This window comes from Ranitomeya variabilis, chromosome 1 (genome assembly GCF_051348905.1).
Source record: "Ranitomeya variabilis isolate aRanVar5 chromosome 1, aRanVar5.hap1, whole genome shotgun sequence".
Classification (NCBI taxonomy): Eukaryota; Metazoa; Chordata; class Amphibia; order Anura; family Dendrobatidae; genus Ranitomeya; species Ranitomeya variabilis.
The window spans coordinates 1,107,131,188-1,107,150,579 of NC_135232.1; the positions used below are offsets into that span (position 1 = coordinate 1,107,131,188).

The 19,392-nt window shown below is 42.5% G+C and overlaps 1 protein-coding gene across 1 annotated transcript in view; it reads right to left on the reverse strand.

Moving 5' to 3' along the window:
• Positions 1–19,392, reverse strand: part of CLNK (cytokine dependent hematopoietic cell linker) — a 145,199-nt gene that overhangs the window by 89,959 nt on the left and 35,848 nt on the right. Inside the window, exons 4-8 of the mRNA XM_077280156.1 lie at positions 18,530–18,629; positions 13,813–13,919; positions 12,549–12,600; positions 10,498–10,586; positions 8,343–8,394 (exon numbers count right to left, since the gene is read on the reverse strand). Coding sequence (XP_077136271.1) covers positions 8,343–8,394; positions 10,498–10,586; positions 12,549–12,600; positions 13,813–13,919; positions 18,530–18,629 — 400 coding nt within the window. The remainder of the gene's footprint in view (positions 1–8,342; positions 8,395–10,497; positions 10,587–12,548; positions 12,601–13,812; positions 13,920–18,529; positions 18,630–19,392) is intronic.

The window sequence follows — 19,392 nt, forward strand, 5'->3', positions numbered from 1 at the left end:
GTAGGTTCCGAATCACCAGGGGAATCAGGCTCAAAACTCCTAGAAAGGGCATCTGCCTTCACATTCTTAGAACCTGGTAGATATGAGACCACAAAATTAAACCGAGAGAAAAACAACGACCAGCGCGCCTGTCTAGGATTCAGGCGCCTGGCAGACTCAAGATAAATCAGATTCTTGTGATCAGTCAAAACCACCACCTGATGTCTAGCACCCTCAAGCCAATGACGCCACTCCTCAAATGCCCACTTCATGGCCAAAAGCTCCCGATTACCGACATCATAATTTCTTTCGGCGGCAGAAAATTTTCGAGAAAAGAACGCACAAGGTCTCATCACTGAGCAATCGGAACTTTTCTGCGACAAAACCGCCCCCGCTCCGATCTCGGAAGCATCGACCTCAACCTGAAAGGGGAGAGAGACATCAGGCTGGCGCAACACAGGGGCAGACGAAAAGCAGCGCTTAAGTTCCCGAAAGGCCTCCATAGCGGCAGAGGACCAATTGGCAACATCAGCACCCTTCTTAGTCAAATCCGTAAGAGGCTTAGCAACACCAGAAAAACCAGTTATAAATCGACGATAAAAATTAGCAAAGCCCAAGAACTTCTGAAGACCCTTTAAAGAAGTAGGCTGCGTCCAGTCACAAATAGCCCGAACCTTGACAGGGTCCATCTCAACAGAAGAAGGGGAAAAAATGTACCCCAAAAAGGAAATCTTTTGAACCCCAAAAACACACTTAGAACCCTTTACACACAGAGAATTCTCCCGCAAGACCTGAAAAACCCTCCTGACCTGCTGAACATGAGACTCCCAGTCCTCAGAAAAAATCCAAATATCGTCCAAATACACAATCATAAATTTATCCAGATATTCACGGAAAATATCATGCATAAAGGACTGAAAAACTGAAGGTGCATTAGAAAGGCCGAAAGGCATTACTAAATACTCAAAGTGGCCCTCAGGCGTATTAAATGCGGTTTTCCACTCATCCCCTTGCTTAATTCGCACCAAATTATACGCCCCACGGAGATCAATCTTGGAGAACCACTTAGCCCCCCTTATGCGAGCAAACAAATCAGTATGCAACGGCAACGGATACTGATATTTGACAGTAATTTTATTCAGGAGTCGATAATCAATACAAGGCCTCAGCGAGCCATCCTTTTTAGAGACAAAGAAAAACCCAGCTCCTAAAGGTGATGAAGAAGGACGAATATGTCCCTTTTCCAGGGACTCCTTAACATACTCTCGCATGGCAGCATGCTCAGGTACAGATAGGTTAAACAAACGACCCTTTGGAAATTTACTGCCTGGAATCAGATCTATGGCGCAATCACACTCTCTGTGGGGAGGGAGAGAACCAATTTTAGGCTCTTCAAAAATATCCCCAAAATCCGACAAAAATGCCGGAACCTCAGAGGGAATAGATGACGAGATAGAAACCAAAGGTATGTCCCCATGAGCCCCCCGACATCCCCAGTTTAACACAGACATAGTTTTCCAGTCCAGTACTGGGTTATGAGATTGCAACCATGGTAATCCAAGCACTAACACATCATGTAAATTATGCAACACGAGGAAGCGAATCATCTCCTGATGGTCTGGAGTCATACGCATAGTCACTTGCGTCCAGAACTGTGGTCTATTACAAGCCAGAGGTGTAGAATCAATACCCTTCAGAGGTATAGGAACTTCCAGAGGCTCCAAATCAAACCCACAGCGCCTGGCGAAGGACCAATCCATGAGACTCAGAGCGGCGCCAGAGTCCACATAGGCATCCACGGTAATAACTGATAATGAACAAATCAGAGTTACAGACAGAAGAAATTTAGACTGTAAAGTGCCAATAGAAACAGACTTGTCAACCTTCCTAGTACGTTTAGAGCATGCTGATATAACATGCGCGGAATCACCACAGTAGAAGCACAAGCCATTTTTGCGCCTATAATTCTGCCGCTCGCTTCTTGACAGAATTCTGTCACATTGCATTTTCTCTGGCGTCCCTTCAGAAGATACCGCCAAATGGTGCACGGGTTTGCGCTCCCGCAAACGCCGATCAATCTGAATCGCCATTGTGATGGACTCATTCAGACCTGTGGGTGTAGGAAACCCCACCATGACATCCTTAACGGCATCAGAAAGGCCTTCTCTGAAAATTGCCGCTAGGGCACACTCATTCCACTGAGTAAGCACAGACCATTTACGAAATTTTTGGCAGTATATCTCAGCTTCATCTTGCCCTTGAGACAGGGCTATTAAAGCTTTTTCAGCTTGAATCTCCAAATTAGGTTCCTCATACAGCAACCCTAAAGCCAGAAAAAATGCATCCACATTGAGCAACGCAGGATCCCCTGGTGTCAATGAAAATGCCCAATTTTGAGGGTCCCCTCGCAGCAAAGAAATCACAATCTTAACCTGCTGAACAGGATCTCCAGAGGAGTGAGGTCTGAGAGAAAGGAATAATTTACAATTACATTTGAAATTCAGAAACCGAGATCTATCTCCGGAAAATACCTCTGGTGTAGGAATCTTAGGTTCAGAAATAGGAGTACGTATAACATAATCTTGTAAATTCTGAACCTTCGTAGCAAGATTATTTAAACCTGCAGCCAAACTCTGAGAGTCCATCCTTAAACTGGAGAGATCAGAGCCATTCAAGGATTAGAAGGAGAGAAAGGCAAGGCTGTGAATAGAGCAGAAATACAACTGAGCCAACTAAGTAGCAAACATGTGAGGAAAAAAAAAAATAAAAAATCTACAGACTTCTTTTACTCTCCTTTCTTCTGCCAATTACTTTAACAGTGGCCGGTCATACTGTCATGATTCCCCAATGGCATGGGAACATCAGAAACACAAAATAACAGACTAGCCCTCGGGTGATGGAAACTCAAGCTGACCGTGACCTAAATCTACCACACAACTAACAGTAGCCAGGAAGCATTCCTACGGCTGCCTAGATGCCACGCGCCAGCCGGAGAACTAACTACGCCTGGAAGAGGAAGGAACAGACCTGGCTTACCTCTAGTGAAATTCCCCAAAGATGATAGTAGCCCCCACATATATTAACGGTGAGTTCAGAGGAAAAGACATACACAGTATGGAGGTAGATTTAGCAAAGCGAGGTCCACTTACTAGATAGAGGAAGGATACAAAAGAGGACTTCACGGTCAGCTGAAAAACCCTTTCAAAAACCCATCCTGAAATTACTTTAAGACTCCTGTGTCAACTCAACTCCACAAGAGCTTCCAGTAACAGGAAATGACAAACTGTAAACTGGACAAAAAATACAAAACAAAAAGGACAAGAGTCCACTTAGCTGATCAGCAGACTGGTAGCAGGAACATGCAACTGAAAGACTCAGGTTACAATGATGACCGGCAAGGAAGTGACTGGAGAGCAAGGCTAAATAGGGAACTCCCAAAACTGATGGAAGCAGGTGAGCTGAGGCAGAAAAGAACACACAAGTCTCCAGTACCACCAGCCACCACTAGGGGAACCCAAAAAGCGGATCACAACATCGGGCTCTCTAATGCTCCATCTGTTTTTCAGTCCTTCATGCATGATATCTTCCGGACTTATCTTGATAAATTCTTGATTATATATTTGGATGACATTTTGATTTTTTCCGATGATTGAGAGTCTCATGTGAAGCAGGTCAGGATGTATTTCAGATCCTTCGTGATAATGCTTTGTTTGTGAAGGGGTCTAAGTGTCTCTTTGGAGTGCAGAAGGTTTCTTTTTTGGGCTTCATTTTTCTCCCTCATCTATAGAGATGGATCCGGTTAAGGTTCAGGCCATTCATGATTGGATCCAGCCCACATCCGTGAAGAGCCTTCAGAAATTTTTGGGCTTTGCTAATTTTTATCGCTGTTTCATTGCCAACTTCTCCAGTGTGGTTAAACCCCTGACCGATTTGACGAAGAAAGGCGCTGATGTGACGATGGTCCTCAGCGGCTGTTTCTGCCTTTCAGGAGCTTAAACGCCGATTTACTTCTGCCCCTGTGTTGCGTCAGCTGGATGTTTCTCTTCCGTTTCCGGTTGAGGTTGACGCTTCTGAGGTTGGCGCAAGGGCCGTTTTGTCCCAGAGGGATCCTGTTGGTTCCTTGATGAAACCGTGTGCCTTCTTTTCCCGTAAGTTTTCGCCTGCCGAACGCAATTATGATGTCGGCAATTGGGAATTGTTGGCTATGAAGTGGGCGTTTGAGGAGTGGCGACATTGGCTTGAGGGAGCTAAGCACCGTATTGTGGTCTTGACCAATCATAAGAATTTGATTTACCTCGAGTCTGCCAGACGGCTGAATCCTAGACAGGCTCGATGGTCCTTGTTTTTTTCCTGCTTTGATTTCGTGGTCTCGTATCTTCTGGGTTCTAAGAATATTAAGGCCGATGCCCTCTCTAGGAGTTTTTTGCCTGATTCTCCTGGGGTCCTTGAACCGGTCGGCATTCTGAAAGAAGGGGTGGTCCTCTCTGCCATTTCCCCTGATTTACGACGGGTTCTTCAGGAATTTCAGGCTGACAAACCTGACCGCTGTCCGGTGGGAAACTGTTTGTTCCTGACAGATGGACTAGTAGAGTGATTTCTGAGGTCCATTGTTCTGTGTTGGCTGGACATCCTGGTATTTTTGGTACCAGAGATTTGGTTGGTAGGTCTTTTTGGTGGCCTTCTTTGTCACGTGATGTGCGTTCTTTTGTGCAGTCCTGTGGGACGAGTGCGCGGGCCAAGCCTTGTTGTTCCCGTGCTAGTGGGTTGCTTTTGCCATTGCCGGTCCCTGAGAGGCCCTGGACGCATATTTCTATGTATTTTATTTCTGATCTTCCGGTTTCCCAGAGGATGTCGGTTATCTGGGTGGTTTGTGACCGGTTCTCTAAGATGGTTCATTTGGTACCTTTGCCTAAATTGCCTTCCTCTTCAGATTTGGTTCCATTGTTTTTTCAGCATGTGGTTCATTTGCATGGTATTCCGGAGAATATTGTGTCCGACAGAGGTTCCCAGTTTGTTTCTAGGTTTTGGAGGGCCTTTTGTGCTAGGCTGGGCATTGATTTGTCTTTTTCTTCCGCATTTCATCCTCAGACAAATGGTTAAACCGAGCAAACTAATCAGACCTTGGAGACTTATTTGAGATGCTTTGTGTCTGCTGATCAGGATGATTGGGTGGCTTTCTTGCCACTGGCCGAGTTTGCCCTTAATAATCGGGCTAGTTCGGCTACTTTGGTTTCACCCTTCTTTTGTAATTTTGGTTTTCATCCTCGTTTTTCTTCAGGGCAGGTTGAGCCTTCTGACTGTCCTGGTGTGGATTCTGTGGTTGACAGGTTACAGCAGATTTGGGCTCATGTGGTGGACAATTTGGTGTTGTCTCAGGAGGAGGCTCAACGTTTTGCTAACCGTCGTCGGTGTGTTGGTTCCCGGCTTCGAGTTGGGGATCTGGTTTGGTTGTCTTCCCGTCATGTTCCTATGAAGGTTTCTTCCCCTAAGTTTAAGCCTCGGTTTATTCGTTCTTATAGGATTTCTGAGATTATTAATCCGGTGTCTTTTCGATTGGCGCTTCCGACCTCTTTTGCTATCCATAATGTCTTCCATAGATCTTTATTGCGGAAATATGTGGTGCCCGTTGTTCCCTCTGTTGATCCTCCGGCCCCTGTGTTGGTTGATGGGGAGTTGGAGTATGTGGTTGAGAAGATTTTGGATTCTCGCTTTTCGAGGCAGAAGCTTCAGTACCTTGTCAAATGGAAGGGTTATGAACAGGAGGATAATTCTTGGGTTTTTGCCTCTGATGTCCATGCTGCTGATTTGGTTTGTGCCTTTCATCTGGCTCGTCCTGATCGGCCTGGGGGCTCTGGTGAGGGCTCGGTGACCCCTCCTCAAGGGGGGTACTGTTGTGAATTCTGCTCTTGGGTTCCCTCCGGTGGTTGTTGGTGGTAATGCAGTTGTCCCTGGCTTGCAATCCTGGGCAGGTGTCCCAGCTGATTGCAGTGCTGACTGGGGTATTTAAGGTTGCTTGATTCATTAGTCCTTGCCAGTTGTCCATTGTTCTTGGAAGTTTTGGATCTCAATCTGGTTCCTCCTGCCCTGCTACCAAATCAGCAAAGATAAGTGTCTGTTTTTTGTTTCTGCTGCACACATGCAGTGTGCTTTACAGATCAGTGCTATTCATTGTTTTTTCTTGTCCAGCTTAGACTGTCAGGATTTTTCCAGTCAAGTTGGATTCTCAGGAGATGCAGATATACGTTCCATGTCTTTAGTTAGATTGTGGAATTTTTGTATTATCTGCTGTGGATATTTTCAGAGTTTTAATACTGACCGCTTAGCATTCTGTACTATCCTTTCCTATTTAGCTAGAGTGGCCTCTTTTGCTAAACCCTGTTTTCTGCCTGCGTGTGTCTTTCCTCTAATACTCACAGTCAATATTTGTGGGGGGCTGCCTATCCTTTTGGGTTCTGCTCTGAGGCAAGATAGGATTCCCATTTCCATCTATAGGGGTATTTAGTCCTCCGGCTGTGTCGAGGTGTCTAGGATTGTTAGGTACACCCCACGGCTACTTCTAGTTGCGGTGTCAGTTTAGGGTTTGCGGTCAGAATAGGTTCCACCTTCTCCTGAGAAAGTCTCATGCGGCTCCAAGGTCACCGGATCATAACAGCAACCCTGGCATAACAACCTCACCAAAAAACTCTGACAAGCATCCAGGGTCGAGGAGCGGCGTTGGAAAAAAAACACGCCTGCCAGGCAACTTCACTGCTTCAAACAAGCTACACTTGCCTTCAAACTAGCCCTCACTTTTGCCAAGCAGACCTATTTCACTAGCCTTGTATCTTCACTATCCTACAACCCAAAACAACTGTTCTATTCTGCTGTCCAGAATCCCGGAGTTTCTATCAGCCGTATCCCCCTTCTTCAACTCTCGCTTCCTAAAACTCAATGTAGACAAAACCAAACTCGTCATCTTTCCCCCATCTCACATATCCCCCTACCTGATCTATCTATTACAGTAAACGGCATCACGCTCTCTTCTGCACCTGAAATCCGCTGCCTCAGGGTAACTCTTGACTCTGCACTGTCCTTCAAGCCGCACGTCTAAACTCTTGCCACCTCCTGTCGCCTCCAACTCAAAAATATTGCCAGAATCCATCCCTTCCTCAGCCCACAATCTACTAAAACTCTTGTGTATGCCCTCATCATCTCCCGCCTCGATTACTGCAACACCCTCCTCTGTGGCCTCCCCGCTAACTCTCTTGCACCGCTCCTGTCTGTCCTCAACTCTGCTGCCTGGCTAATTTACCTCCCTCCTCGCTACTCCCCTGCTTCTCCCCTCTGCAAATCCCTCCACTGACTCCCAATTCCCCAATGAATCCAGTTCAAACTACTAACACTGATCTACAAAGCCATGCAAAATCTGTCCCCTCCCTATATCTCTGAACTAATCTCCCAATATCTTCCCTCACGTAATCTTCGATCCTCCCAAGACCTCCTACTCTCCTCCACACTTATTCGTTCCTCACACAACCGCCTCCAAGATTTCTCCTGAATATCCCCCATCCTCTGGAACTCCACACCTCAACACGTCCAATTATCCACCACCCTCGGATCCTTCAGACGGAACCTGAAAACCCATCTCTTCAGGAAAGCCTAGAGCCTGCAATAGCCATTCTGCCGCATACCAACCACCAGAGCTGCCGCATCACCAACCACCAGAGCTGCATCATCACCAACCGCCAGAGCTGTGGCGTCACCAACAGCCAGAGCTGCTGCCTCACCACTGCCAGAGTTGCCGCCTCACCATTGCCAGAGTTGCCGCTTCCCCGACCTTCTGTCTCCTTCCCATTATCCCGTAAAATGTAAGTCCGCAAGGACAGGGTCCTCTCCCTTCTGCTCCAGTCTGTCATTGGTAATTTGTTTACTGTAACCGTTATCTATAACCCTGTACGTAACCCCTTTTCACATGTACAGCACCATGGAATTAATGGTGCTATATAAATAAATAATAATAATTTTATCTGGAAACTCTAGAGTGAAAAAGATATTTCTTTAATGTGATGAATGGAAGTCCTTGTAGAAAAACGTAAGTTTTTTGTTAAATTTGTTCTTAAATTATTCTAATGAGCCAAAAATAAAGAATAATTGAAAATGATCGAACTTATTTTCTCTTTAAAATAAAAGTGAATTTTTTTTAAATACTTTTTTTAATAAAACTCTTTAAAACTGATTATTTCTATGTAATCACATTGGATAAAATCTGGCAAGAGAATTAGAAATTAAGGAATAATATTTTAAAAAGTTTAAATGACTGAGCGAATCAATTAATATAACATCTGAATCAAGATCTTGATTGATACAATAACTTAACGAAATACCTCTGGTGGGCTGTGAGTTAATATCCCTTGTTTTACTGCTGCTCCAGACAGACTAAAAATATAAAAAATAATAAATTCTCACATATCAGCATCAACTGATCATGCTTCATATGCAAATCTAACATTTCAGTCTTTTCCTAAGGTGACTGTATACTCAGGTTTTTTTTTATCTTTTAAACGAAAGAAAATATAAGAAATCCTGGAAAAGATTTTATAACAAATGGATAAACCCTATGAGCATCTACCTGACACAAGTGAATAAAGTGGAAGAAATCTAAAACTCTAAAGAATATCCAAATTTGAGATCCAGCCAGAAAAAATAAAACTCAGTCTATACATACCTTTTGTAGAGATGGTTTATTGTTTATTTGCTTCCTAAATGCAAAGTTAAAAGGAACATGTCACCAGTAGTGTTGAGCATTCCGATACCGCAAGTATCGGGAATCGGCCGATATTTGCTGTATCGGAATTCCGATGCCGAGTTCCGATATTTTTGTGATATCGGAAATCGGAATCGGAAGTTTCCAGTGTATGGTTCCCAGGGTCTGGAGGAGAGGAGACTCTCCTTCAGGCCCTGGGATCCATATTCATGTAAAAAATAAAGAATTAAAATAAAAAATATGGATATACTCACTCCTCCGGCGGCCCCTGGACCTTACCGATGTAACCGACAGCCTCCGTTCCTAAGAATGAGGAGGTTAGGACCTGCGATGACATCGCGGCTTGTGATTGGTCGCGTGAGCGGTCACATGAGCGATCACGCGACCAATCACAAGCCGCCACGTCATCGAAGGTCCTTCACTCGCTCATTCTTAGGAACGGAGGCTGCTGGTTAACACCGCTAGGTCCAGGGTCCGCCGGAGGGGTGAGTATATCCATATTTTTTATTTTTATTCTTTATTTTTAACATGAATATAGATCCCAGGGCCTGAAGGAGAGTTTCCTCTCCTTCAGACCCTGGGAACCATCCAGGATAGCTTCCGATACTTGTGTCCCATTGACTTGTATTGGTATCGGGTATCGGTATCGGCGATATCCGATATTTTTCGGATATCGGCCGATACTATCCGATACCGATACTTTCAAGTATCGGAAGGTATCGCTCAACACTAGTCACTAGTGTTGAGCGATACCGTCCGATACTTGAAAGTATCGGTATCAGATAGTATCGGCCGATACCCGAAAAATATCGGATATCGCCAATACCGATACCCGATACCAATGCATTTCAATGGAACGCAAAGTATCGGAATGGTTCCCAGGCCCTGGGATCCATATTCATGTGTAAAATAAAGAATTAAAATAAAAAATATGGATATACTCACCTCTCCGGTGGCCCCTGGATCTTACCGCTGTAACCGGGAGCCTCCGTTTCTAAGAATGAGCGCGTGAAGGGCCTTCGATGACGTCGTGGCTTCTGATTGGTCGCGTGACCGCTCATGTGACCGCTCACGCGACCAATCAGAAGTCACGACGTCAGCCGCGACGTCATCAAAGGTCCTTCACTGGCTCATTCTTAGGAACGGAGGCTCCCGGTTACAGCAGTAAGGTCCAGGGGCCGCCGGAGAGGTGAATATATGGATATATATGGATATACCTTTTTTGGGTCATATGGGCGGTGTTTTCGGGTCTTTTATTAACCCCTTTCTTTCCTGCTGGCCGCACGCTGGTCGCAAAATTGACTTGACGTTGATTCGCTTTCCTCCCTAGTTAACGAATGCGCAAAGCAATCTTGTATTTCACTGTCTTCCGGGACATAGTGCGCCGGTGCATGCACACTAATGGTTTTCGGCTTTGCCCGCAGTTGGGCAAAGCATACTGCGCGTGCGCAAGGCAAGATTGCTTTGCGCATGCGTTAACTAGGGAGGAAAGCAAATCAACGTTAAGTCAATTTTGCGACCAGCGTGCGGCCAGCAGGAAAGAAAGGGGTTAATAAAAGACCCGAAAACACCGCCCATATGACCCAAAAAAGGACCGGCCAAATTCAGGTGACAGATTCCCTTTAACTCAGCACATAAGCTTCTACCTTGGACACATACAAAATAGTATTAAAAGCTTTTTTTAACTCTACAAAATTATAATCTGATAACAGATTCTTTGCAAATCTCATCTAATTTTCCCTTCACTGAATTACTTTATTACTGTACACGCTTACGTTCTGTTCACAGTCATCGTAGTTAACAGGTGTAGATCTTGGCGGTGGAGTTGTATCTTTAAAATTTGCCATGCTTAACATTCTTTGGTCTGGAAGAAAATTTAAAGGGTAATTTCCAAAATAGAAGCTTTGAAACCGTTAAAACATTAATTATACACTATAGAATAGTACAGACTACAATAAATTATATAGATGTTTCCAAAACTAAGGCAATTTTCCCCCCAGTGGTCTTAAAACAAATCTATAGAAATACTTACCTTACCAAATCTGTTGTTGCTTCTCTGGTTCATAATCAATCTATTTTCACTCCAAAAATATTGTGTAACAGGACAGGCAGTGATTTCATGCAGTAATAAGGATGCTTTCATCTAGTGGCCTCATCTGGGCATATGTCCAAACCCCTCTACAACACAGGATTCAGATGTATGCATCAACGGGGCCATAGACTGTAATGTAGAAGACTGCAGAAGTCTCTGCCTCCTGCAGGCCTATGCAACAGTGGTGGAAGCTGATGGATTGCTCCCTGACACTCAAAGGTTAAATGTATTTGATCCCCATGTATGTGATAAAGGTATTACACCCACTGGGGCTGCAGTTAGCTGGGATAGGATTAACTGTAATGGCCGGCCCAGTTTGGGATGGGAAACTGAGTGTTAGTTGCAAGTGCAGAAAGTGACAGGCAGTGAGTGGGAGGGCAGCAGTAGAGTAACAATGTAGTACTAAGGCTGCTAGGGACAGTGTGAGCCTAATACTTGGGGCAGTGGATTGCCGCAAATAACCTTCCATGTGATTTCGTCTAATGGCCTGGGGAATCCTCAAGATGGACTTTGAGGGCCAGAGGCACACTCAGCTTGCGAAGCTACTGGGAAAGTTGGACTTAGACTACATGAGATGGAAGGTATTGCAATCCAGATATACTTCTAGAGGCGAGTAAGATCTCCAAGGGCTAGGAAAGGGCTAAAGTTGTATCAGGTACCTGTGGGAAAGATGACAACCCGTTGGGCCTTATCCTTTGAATCTGCTTGTAAATACTGTACAGACTGCCATTCACAAAGTAAAAGTTTATTTTTTATGAACCATGTGTCTCCTGCATTAATTGCTGCCCTGGTTCCAGAAAAAGGATTCCCGGAGTCAGAAGAGGCCGGCAGGCTAGAAATAAGTGAAAAGCAAAGCACCACATACTTAGCCACACAACGCGATGGAGACTCACCTTGTCTGTAGGATGCCAGAGCGAGTGGGGACCGAATCTCACCCAAGACTACCTCGCTTGGGCATCTTACACTTACACTCCCTAAAATGATGCACATCAGAGCACACATTCACTCTCCCAGCACCATTACAGTCTATCGCTCCATCGGTGCATACTTCCGAATCCCATTTTGCGGAGGGTTTGGATGTATGCCCCGACTGGACCACCGAGTGTGTCTGTAAATGCAATGTGAAAGCACCCTAACACTTGAGATCAGGAAATGGAGACCGAAGGGAAGCAATGAAGCAATAGTACATGAGCAGCAGGGGATTGGTAAGTTTGGTATTACTCCTTTTGTCATTTTGTATTATTGTAACTGTCTTGGGTGGTTGCTGGTTTCTTTTTTGCTTCTTAACCTAATTTACTACAGTTTAGTGTAGTACATGGATTATTGATCCTTTAAAGGAGTTGCCCACTAATCGGGCAACCCCTCTTCAATCCCTAGGTTTCAACCCAGTAAAAAAATAGCCCATATCCTCACCTCCGGTGCTGTTCCAGAGGTTTTGGCACTGGCTCTCCTGGGGATCGCAGTGGCCTGATATAAAAGTGTTATGGAATGGAAGACCACGCTCTGTACACTGCTTAGTGACCTTTCCAGGTACATTAAGGGATGGATTGGCAGAGCACACATCATTAAGGCATTATTAATATGCTTAGTTACTGCACCCACCCTGATTTGGAGACTGTAGGCATTGCAGATAATTCTGGCTAAGACATCGATGGTAAGGATTTTAAACCTAATTTATAAAAAGGCTTTTTACACTTAAACTAGATAATAGCAAAATATTGAAGGGTTTAATACCTCTGAATGATCTTGTCTCCTTCAAATAAGACTTTTGTTTCTGTAAAGGAAACTGAAATATAGTAGTAAAATAGACCTGCAGTCAAACCATACTAATGGGTAGTGACTTTTATAACATTTTCAGTTTCTTCAGTGATGTTTTTCTTTTTTAACTTTACTTAAAAGGTTATTCCCATCATCATGGAGGGGTATTGTCAGATAGCGCTTGTAAATACTAGCATTTTTCCATTTTACTGCTTGTTATATTTCTCAACCATTTTTGAGTTATTAACATTTTTCCTTTTTTTCGTTTATAGTTTGCTGCTTTGGAGATCGACCACGGCTGCTAGACAGCAGAACACATAATACTTACATACTTTTCCTATTAAGTTTATATCTGGCCAGGATCGTTAAAGCACACTGTAGCCTACTAACCCCGGCAGCGTTCAGTGGCGGTCGATTTCCTAGTCAACAATTTGTAAAGAAAAGTGTTAATATCTCAAGAATGGCTGCAAATTTTCCTTATAAATACCAGCAAAAGAAATACAAGCACTATCCTGCAATATCTATTTATGAAGACTAACACTTTAAAGCAAATACAATTGCCTACTGTTTAAATTAGGTTTTATGGTTACATTTTTTTCATTATTCAAATACAATTATTCAATACAGTAATAAAAAAAATCCCAAATTTTGCAAGTACGAGATTCACACGTTTTTTCCTGCAAGAGGACTTGCCAGCAATCTCATTGTCATCACAGACAGGAATTACAATGAAATGTCATACTTCTATGTATAGTAGATAACACAGAATACAACCATTCACAGCTCACCTCCTTCCCCTCCCCGCACAATGACTTTTACGCAGATGCAAAAATGTACCGTGACTACAAGGTTTGAACACAGCCTTAGGTAAACTCACCTTAATAAATTAATTTGTGATGTTTAAAACAAAAGCAAATTACAAAAATAGGAGTTTTCCATGACTTGTTTACCCATTCACAGCACAAAACACATCAAGTGTAGCTCAGCTCTACCTAATATTGTAGCTCAGTCCCATTCACATTCTTAAGACTGAAATGCAGCAAAGGCACGGCGTCCTTTGAACAAGCAAATATGCCTTAGTAAATAATGAAGGGACTATAGCTTTTCTCCTTCTACTGATCGACTAATAACTAAGAGTTGGGCCTCAACCAATAAAATATTGGTAGCTTTTTCTAAGGATTTTGGTTCTGGAAAATCGATTAACGGTTTATACATAAAATAATATTGGCCTCTTGTTTACCTGTGGTCTTGCAGCTATTGTACTTCTAGAATCATGATGGCCAACAGGATTTAACTGCAGGCTGTTAAAAACCGGGTTATTCGTTTCTGAACAGAAAAATCTTTTATCTGGAACAAGAAAATATCCTCCATTTAATAAATGTATAACATAAATGTATAAAATAAAATTGTAAAAATGCAGGAATTTATCTATCTAGAGAGCCCCATTCTCAGGGCCACTAGAGTTTCCAGCTGTAGGACCCCCTGTAATAAGGAAGCTATCCCATTATACATTTCAGCATATAAATCATTTGCGCTAATTGTTTGGTAAAGCCACCAGTCAACAAATCAGCATATCAATCTTTTGTGCTAATTGTGTGGTCCAGTCACCAGTCCACATTTCAGCATCTAAATCTTTTGTGCTAATTGTGTGATCCAGCCACCAGTCCACATTTCAGCATCTAAATCGTTTGTGCTAATTCTGTGCTCCAGCCACACTATCTCATCAAATAAATACTGATTGTTAATTTAGTGATAGGTGACTGACAGGTCTGGGCCTAAGCTTGTGAAACAGCTGGTTAAAAGAGGAAGGATACATACAACATGAGTGTGAAAAAGCAAGGTCGTGGTGGAAGGGGGAATAAGCTTGGTGTTCAAGGTGTATGTGGGATAGATGGTAATGTTACTTAAAGCTCTACTCAACACAGCTCATCTTATCCAAAGACAACTGACAACTTCTGTTACTGGACGTTACTGTTACTTGACTGCCTTACTTTGGCAGCCGCACAGCGGTACGCCTTGTAGATGACGACTAGAAAGAGCATGTGCTCCAGTGGATGACAAGTGCTGCATCATGTGGCTAATTGTTTGCCCCATTGTATTCTAGTACCGTAGTGGGCACAAAATGTCTGTCAGTGAATGTATTCATTTTATTTTGTGCAGTTGAAGACTAATGTGACATTTTAAAACTCCCAGACAGGAAGGGGTTCATCCAAAATATTTACTATGAAGAAGGTGCAAAACAATCCTAAAAATTAAGCATCTTTGCATCTGTGCTTATTTTTCAAACATTATGCGCTACCGTATTTTGTTTAATTTGTAGCAAAATCCACCAACGAGGAAAAAGTCAAAACATGCAAAAATAAACCTGTGCATAAGTAATAGAAATAAAGTATAACAGGGATTTCATGTTTATGCACAGACAGAACTACATAACCTGATCATACAGTAAAGAGAAATCAATCATATTTTACATGGCCCCCGAACGCTATAAAATTCCAAAATAGCCATTGGTAGAAAAAAGGTTCCCCACCCCTGGTGTAGACCGCCTAACTTTCATCAAGATGAACAAGCCATGGATCTCCAATGACTTTTACACCCCAGTTGCAGACTAGTCAGACTAGGCGATGATGTAGTTTTTAGTGTGCTGCCTTGACCTCACGTTATTACAGTCTGTGACACCTTTGCCATGGCTTCTGTGGCTGTCGTTGCTACTGCTGTTACTAACAAGTGCCTTGGTGGTGCAACAATCAGAAGGTGTATCCACTGCTGTTACTTTTACAATTTGCCTTTTTTGTTTTTTTTAAGCACCTCCTCCTGAGTCACGACAAGTCAAATTTTTGGTAAATGGAGACTCCTATTCGTGTCTCCTTGTTGCGGGGTGCCTGTAGTGGGAGAGGTCTCAGATCACCATTATAATATTTCTACTCTGCCACTTTAATGGTGTGAGTCAATAATTTATTGAAATATGGAGACTCCAAGTTGGGTCTCCATCTGGTGCGTTTTCCTGTAGTGGAAGGGGTCTCAGAGCACCAGGCCTACACCTGTCACTCATCCACCTCTTACTGATCAATTTGTAAGCTAGAAATGCTGTACTGGGCCCTGACCTATCCATCTATGCTGCACCGTTATACAATTTCTGCTGTGGGTCAATTGATGCCACTTTTCCTGATGTCTGCTCCTAATGTTTGGAAGTGTTTTGGCTCCAAGTTGGGTCTCCCTCATGTGTGTTGCCTGAATTTGGCAGGGCTCCTTGCACAGCAGGCCTACACAGGTCTCTCACCCACCTCTTAATTTCAACTTAATTTCAAGGCTGTAAATGCTGGCCCAGACACTCTCATGCATTGCCCAGGCCTGACTGCTGCGCTATTACAAAATTTCTACTGTAAGTCAATTGATGCCACTTTTCCTGGTGTCTGCCCCTAATTTATGGAAGTGTTTGAACTCCAAGTTGGGTCTCCTTCATGTGTGTTTCCTGAATTTGGAAGGGCTCTCAGAGCATCAGGCCTACACCTATCACCTGTTACTGATCAATGTTTAAGATAGAAATGCTGGTCCAAGCCCTGTCCCAAGCCCTGTCCCATGCATCCATGCTGCACAATTATACTATTTGAACTCTCGGTCAATTGATGCCACTTTTCCTGGTTTCTGCTTCTAATTTGAGCTGTTTTGGCAGCTTTTGGCCCCCTGAAGGTTTTGTCTATGTGTTTGGATTTGCATCCCATTGAATTCAATGGGTTTTGGACATGTTGGGTGTACTGTTTGGTAAATATGGGGAAGTTCAACGATCCTAGCCGAACCGAACCTTAAAAGGTTCGCTCATCTCTAGTCAGAAGGAATAGTTGTCAGCCAGTAGGACTAAAATCGATCTAAAGTATATGGTTACCCTATCCCTGCAAATTGAAGGACTGCCATCTTTGTAATCATAATTATTTCGCTTTTTCTCATTACGTAACTTTCATTAATATTTTGGATTACAGTTCTATGTATAGTATTTTAAAGGGGCTATCCACTTTATCATTATTATATCCCATGTGTTGGGGACATGATTTTGTGAATTGAGGACATGGTTTTAGAGCTTTTCTGCTATATAATTACTCCATGTTCTCCTCCTGTTCTTGTTTTTGCCCCCTTCCTTTTAGACTGCACAGCTCTGCTGTTCTCAGCATGACTACTGATAGAGCAGCATGTGACCACACCCGTCCTCCAATCGAAAAATAGCTTTCGCTTGAGCACTATTTTCCAATTGGAGGAGGCTGATGGACAGGTCTTGTCACATAATTCACCATTAGCTGCCATTGGGAGATCAGGAAAGCTGTGCGTCTGTGGGGAAGGAGGAGGAAAACCTGTAATACCTATGTATTAGTAATGCCACAAATTCATGTCCAAATGCATCAGTTAAAATAAAGAAATGGGCAAAAAGAAATGATGGCATTGGTTACATCAAAAAGTATAACTAGCATAAAAAATGGTAATCTATACCTGTGATATGTCAGGTGATGTTTGCTTATTAGTAGCCAATTTTTTTCATTTGGTTGAATTCAAGACTACAAATACGACATTGCAAAAAAAAAAAAAAAAAATAATAAAATATATATATATATATATATATATATATATATATATATATATATATAAATGTGTTTAAGCACCAATCAATTATTTCCAGAACATGTAGTATTGACATTTTTGTTGATTTGTCTTATTTTATTTGTCCCTTATTTAGGTTTTATTACATTAGGAGAATTTTTCATTCCTACTACATCATTTTTCAGTAAGGTGCAAAATTTAGCCTAAGCAATATTCTGCCCTTCCAATAGTGGATGGGGCATAGAAAATGGGTATGATCACACAACAAGCTTACTATAATAAACCCCAGAAAACTGACATTTAGTTAATAGATTTTAAACATTTTATTTTCTGGTGCAGAGATGGGTCCGGCTCAAAGTCAGCCCAAAGAGGCACGCCTTTTTAAAAAGGACCTTTCACTGGATTTTTTATTTTACATTGAGTATCTCCTCTAATTGCTGCTGCTTCACTGATCCTGGAGCGGTTTTACTTTTCCTCTGTGCCTCTCCGTTTCAAAATGATGTCTCCCAGTAATAAACGTGCAAAGCTTCCCTTCAACCAACTGGGAGAATACCAATGAACCTTTGTGGGCTTAGCCTTGTTTTGATTGGATGAGAAAAGGCCAACGCCCACATAGACGTTGAGGGCTATACGCCTAGTTGGCTGTAGGTAAAATTTGCATAATTATTTCAGGAGGAGGTGACATAACTTGGGAATGGAGGGGTATAACTTGGAAATGGAGGGGCACAGAAGAAAAATTCGTGGAGCTGAGGCAATTGGAGAAGGTGCTTAGTTTAAGCCCAGGGTCACATGAGCATAGATTGGATTGAATATGATAATGACACTCCGATCAAACTCTGGTCAGAGTTTGGTCCGAATGTCATTTTAGTGTGATCCGAATCTCTCGGATGAAAGAATTGTAGTACAAGTGAGAAGATGGAAAGCATAATTTCTCCATCTTCTCCATTGTCTGCGTCAACAGAAATCGGACTGCACATGGGTGACATCCAAATGCAGTCTGATATTTGCATGCACCCATAGACTTTAATGAGTGAGTGGCATCCATTTTCTGAGTGAAATTCAGATTCGGTCTGAGAAAAAAAATCAGACATCAGCATTGCTCCATTAAAAAACATTGGTCCGAGAGTTATCCGACAAAACATCGGATAGCACTTGTCCGATGTATACGCTCCTGTGAGCGAGCACTAAATGTAAAAAAATCTAGTAAAAGGTCCTCTTTCATCAATTTGGTGTGCCTTACTTCGGAAGGATTTTGGTTTAAAATTGGGGTAAGAGAAAGGGAAGCAGAAATGTATAAAGGTACAAATGTATGACTGTTAAAAAATATCATAGTACAAAGTATATTACAGACTGCTGACTGAGATACTTACCAGCATATTCTGATGAGCTTTTAGATTTAGAAATGTGCATAGCATTTAAAGGTAATTCTCTGTCGCTATCAATAAATTCGTAACTTTCTGAGTCTTCATCCTATGTAGAAAAAACCCTATAATATAAGTCGACTTTTCCAGAACTAATATATATTGAAACAAAGGCATGTTTATAATAAAATAACCATAATAATAAAAAAAGACCAAGCATACAATATAAAAATAAAAAAAACTCTCACTAGCAGACTAGTCACTGCTATGTTGTGCCCAGTGTTTCCGAGCTGAGCGACTAGTTAAAATGTGATTGAAAGCTTTTGTTTTGTTGTGTTATATCCCTTTCCTGTGTCGGGAGATCATTGCAGATGGCCTGTGGCAAATTCTTTTCAATTATTTGTAATTCTGATTTCATAATGTATTGTACATTAGTTGTACCTGGTGATTAAACGCTTAATCTGCTGTTAATATGGTTTGTTATCCATAATTTGTTGCTTATTATTTAAAGGTGTTGTTCACTACTAGGACAACCCCTTGTTAAATGTGGAACTTCCCCATTTAAGATAATGAAAAAAAAAACACAGATGAATTTCGCACCATCGCTGTACCAGTGACATCGGCACTGAGTCTCCCAGCCTTTGTATGACATTGTTAACGGGAACTTGTCGTGTGAAAAGTGCTATTAAATTGCAAATATATTGTTAATCTGCAGGTTAATAGACCCCAACAACGCACTTTCATCCCAGCTACCATGAGAAAATGAACATTATTCCGGTCAGAAGACTCTGGCTTTCAGTCATAGTGAGAGGCGGCTGTAACCATGCCCCGACACTGACTGACAGCCGGCTCAGCAGTGCATCAGTACAGAG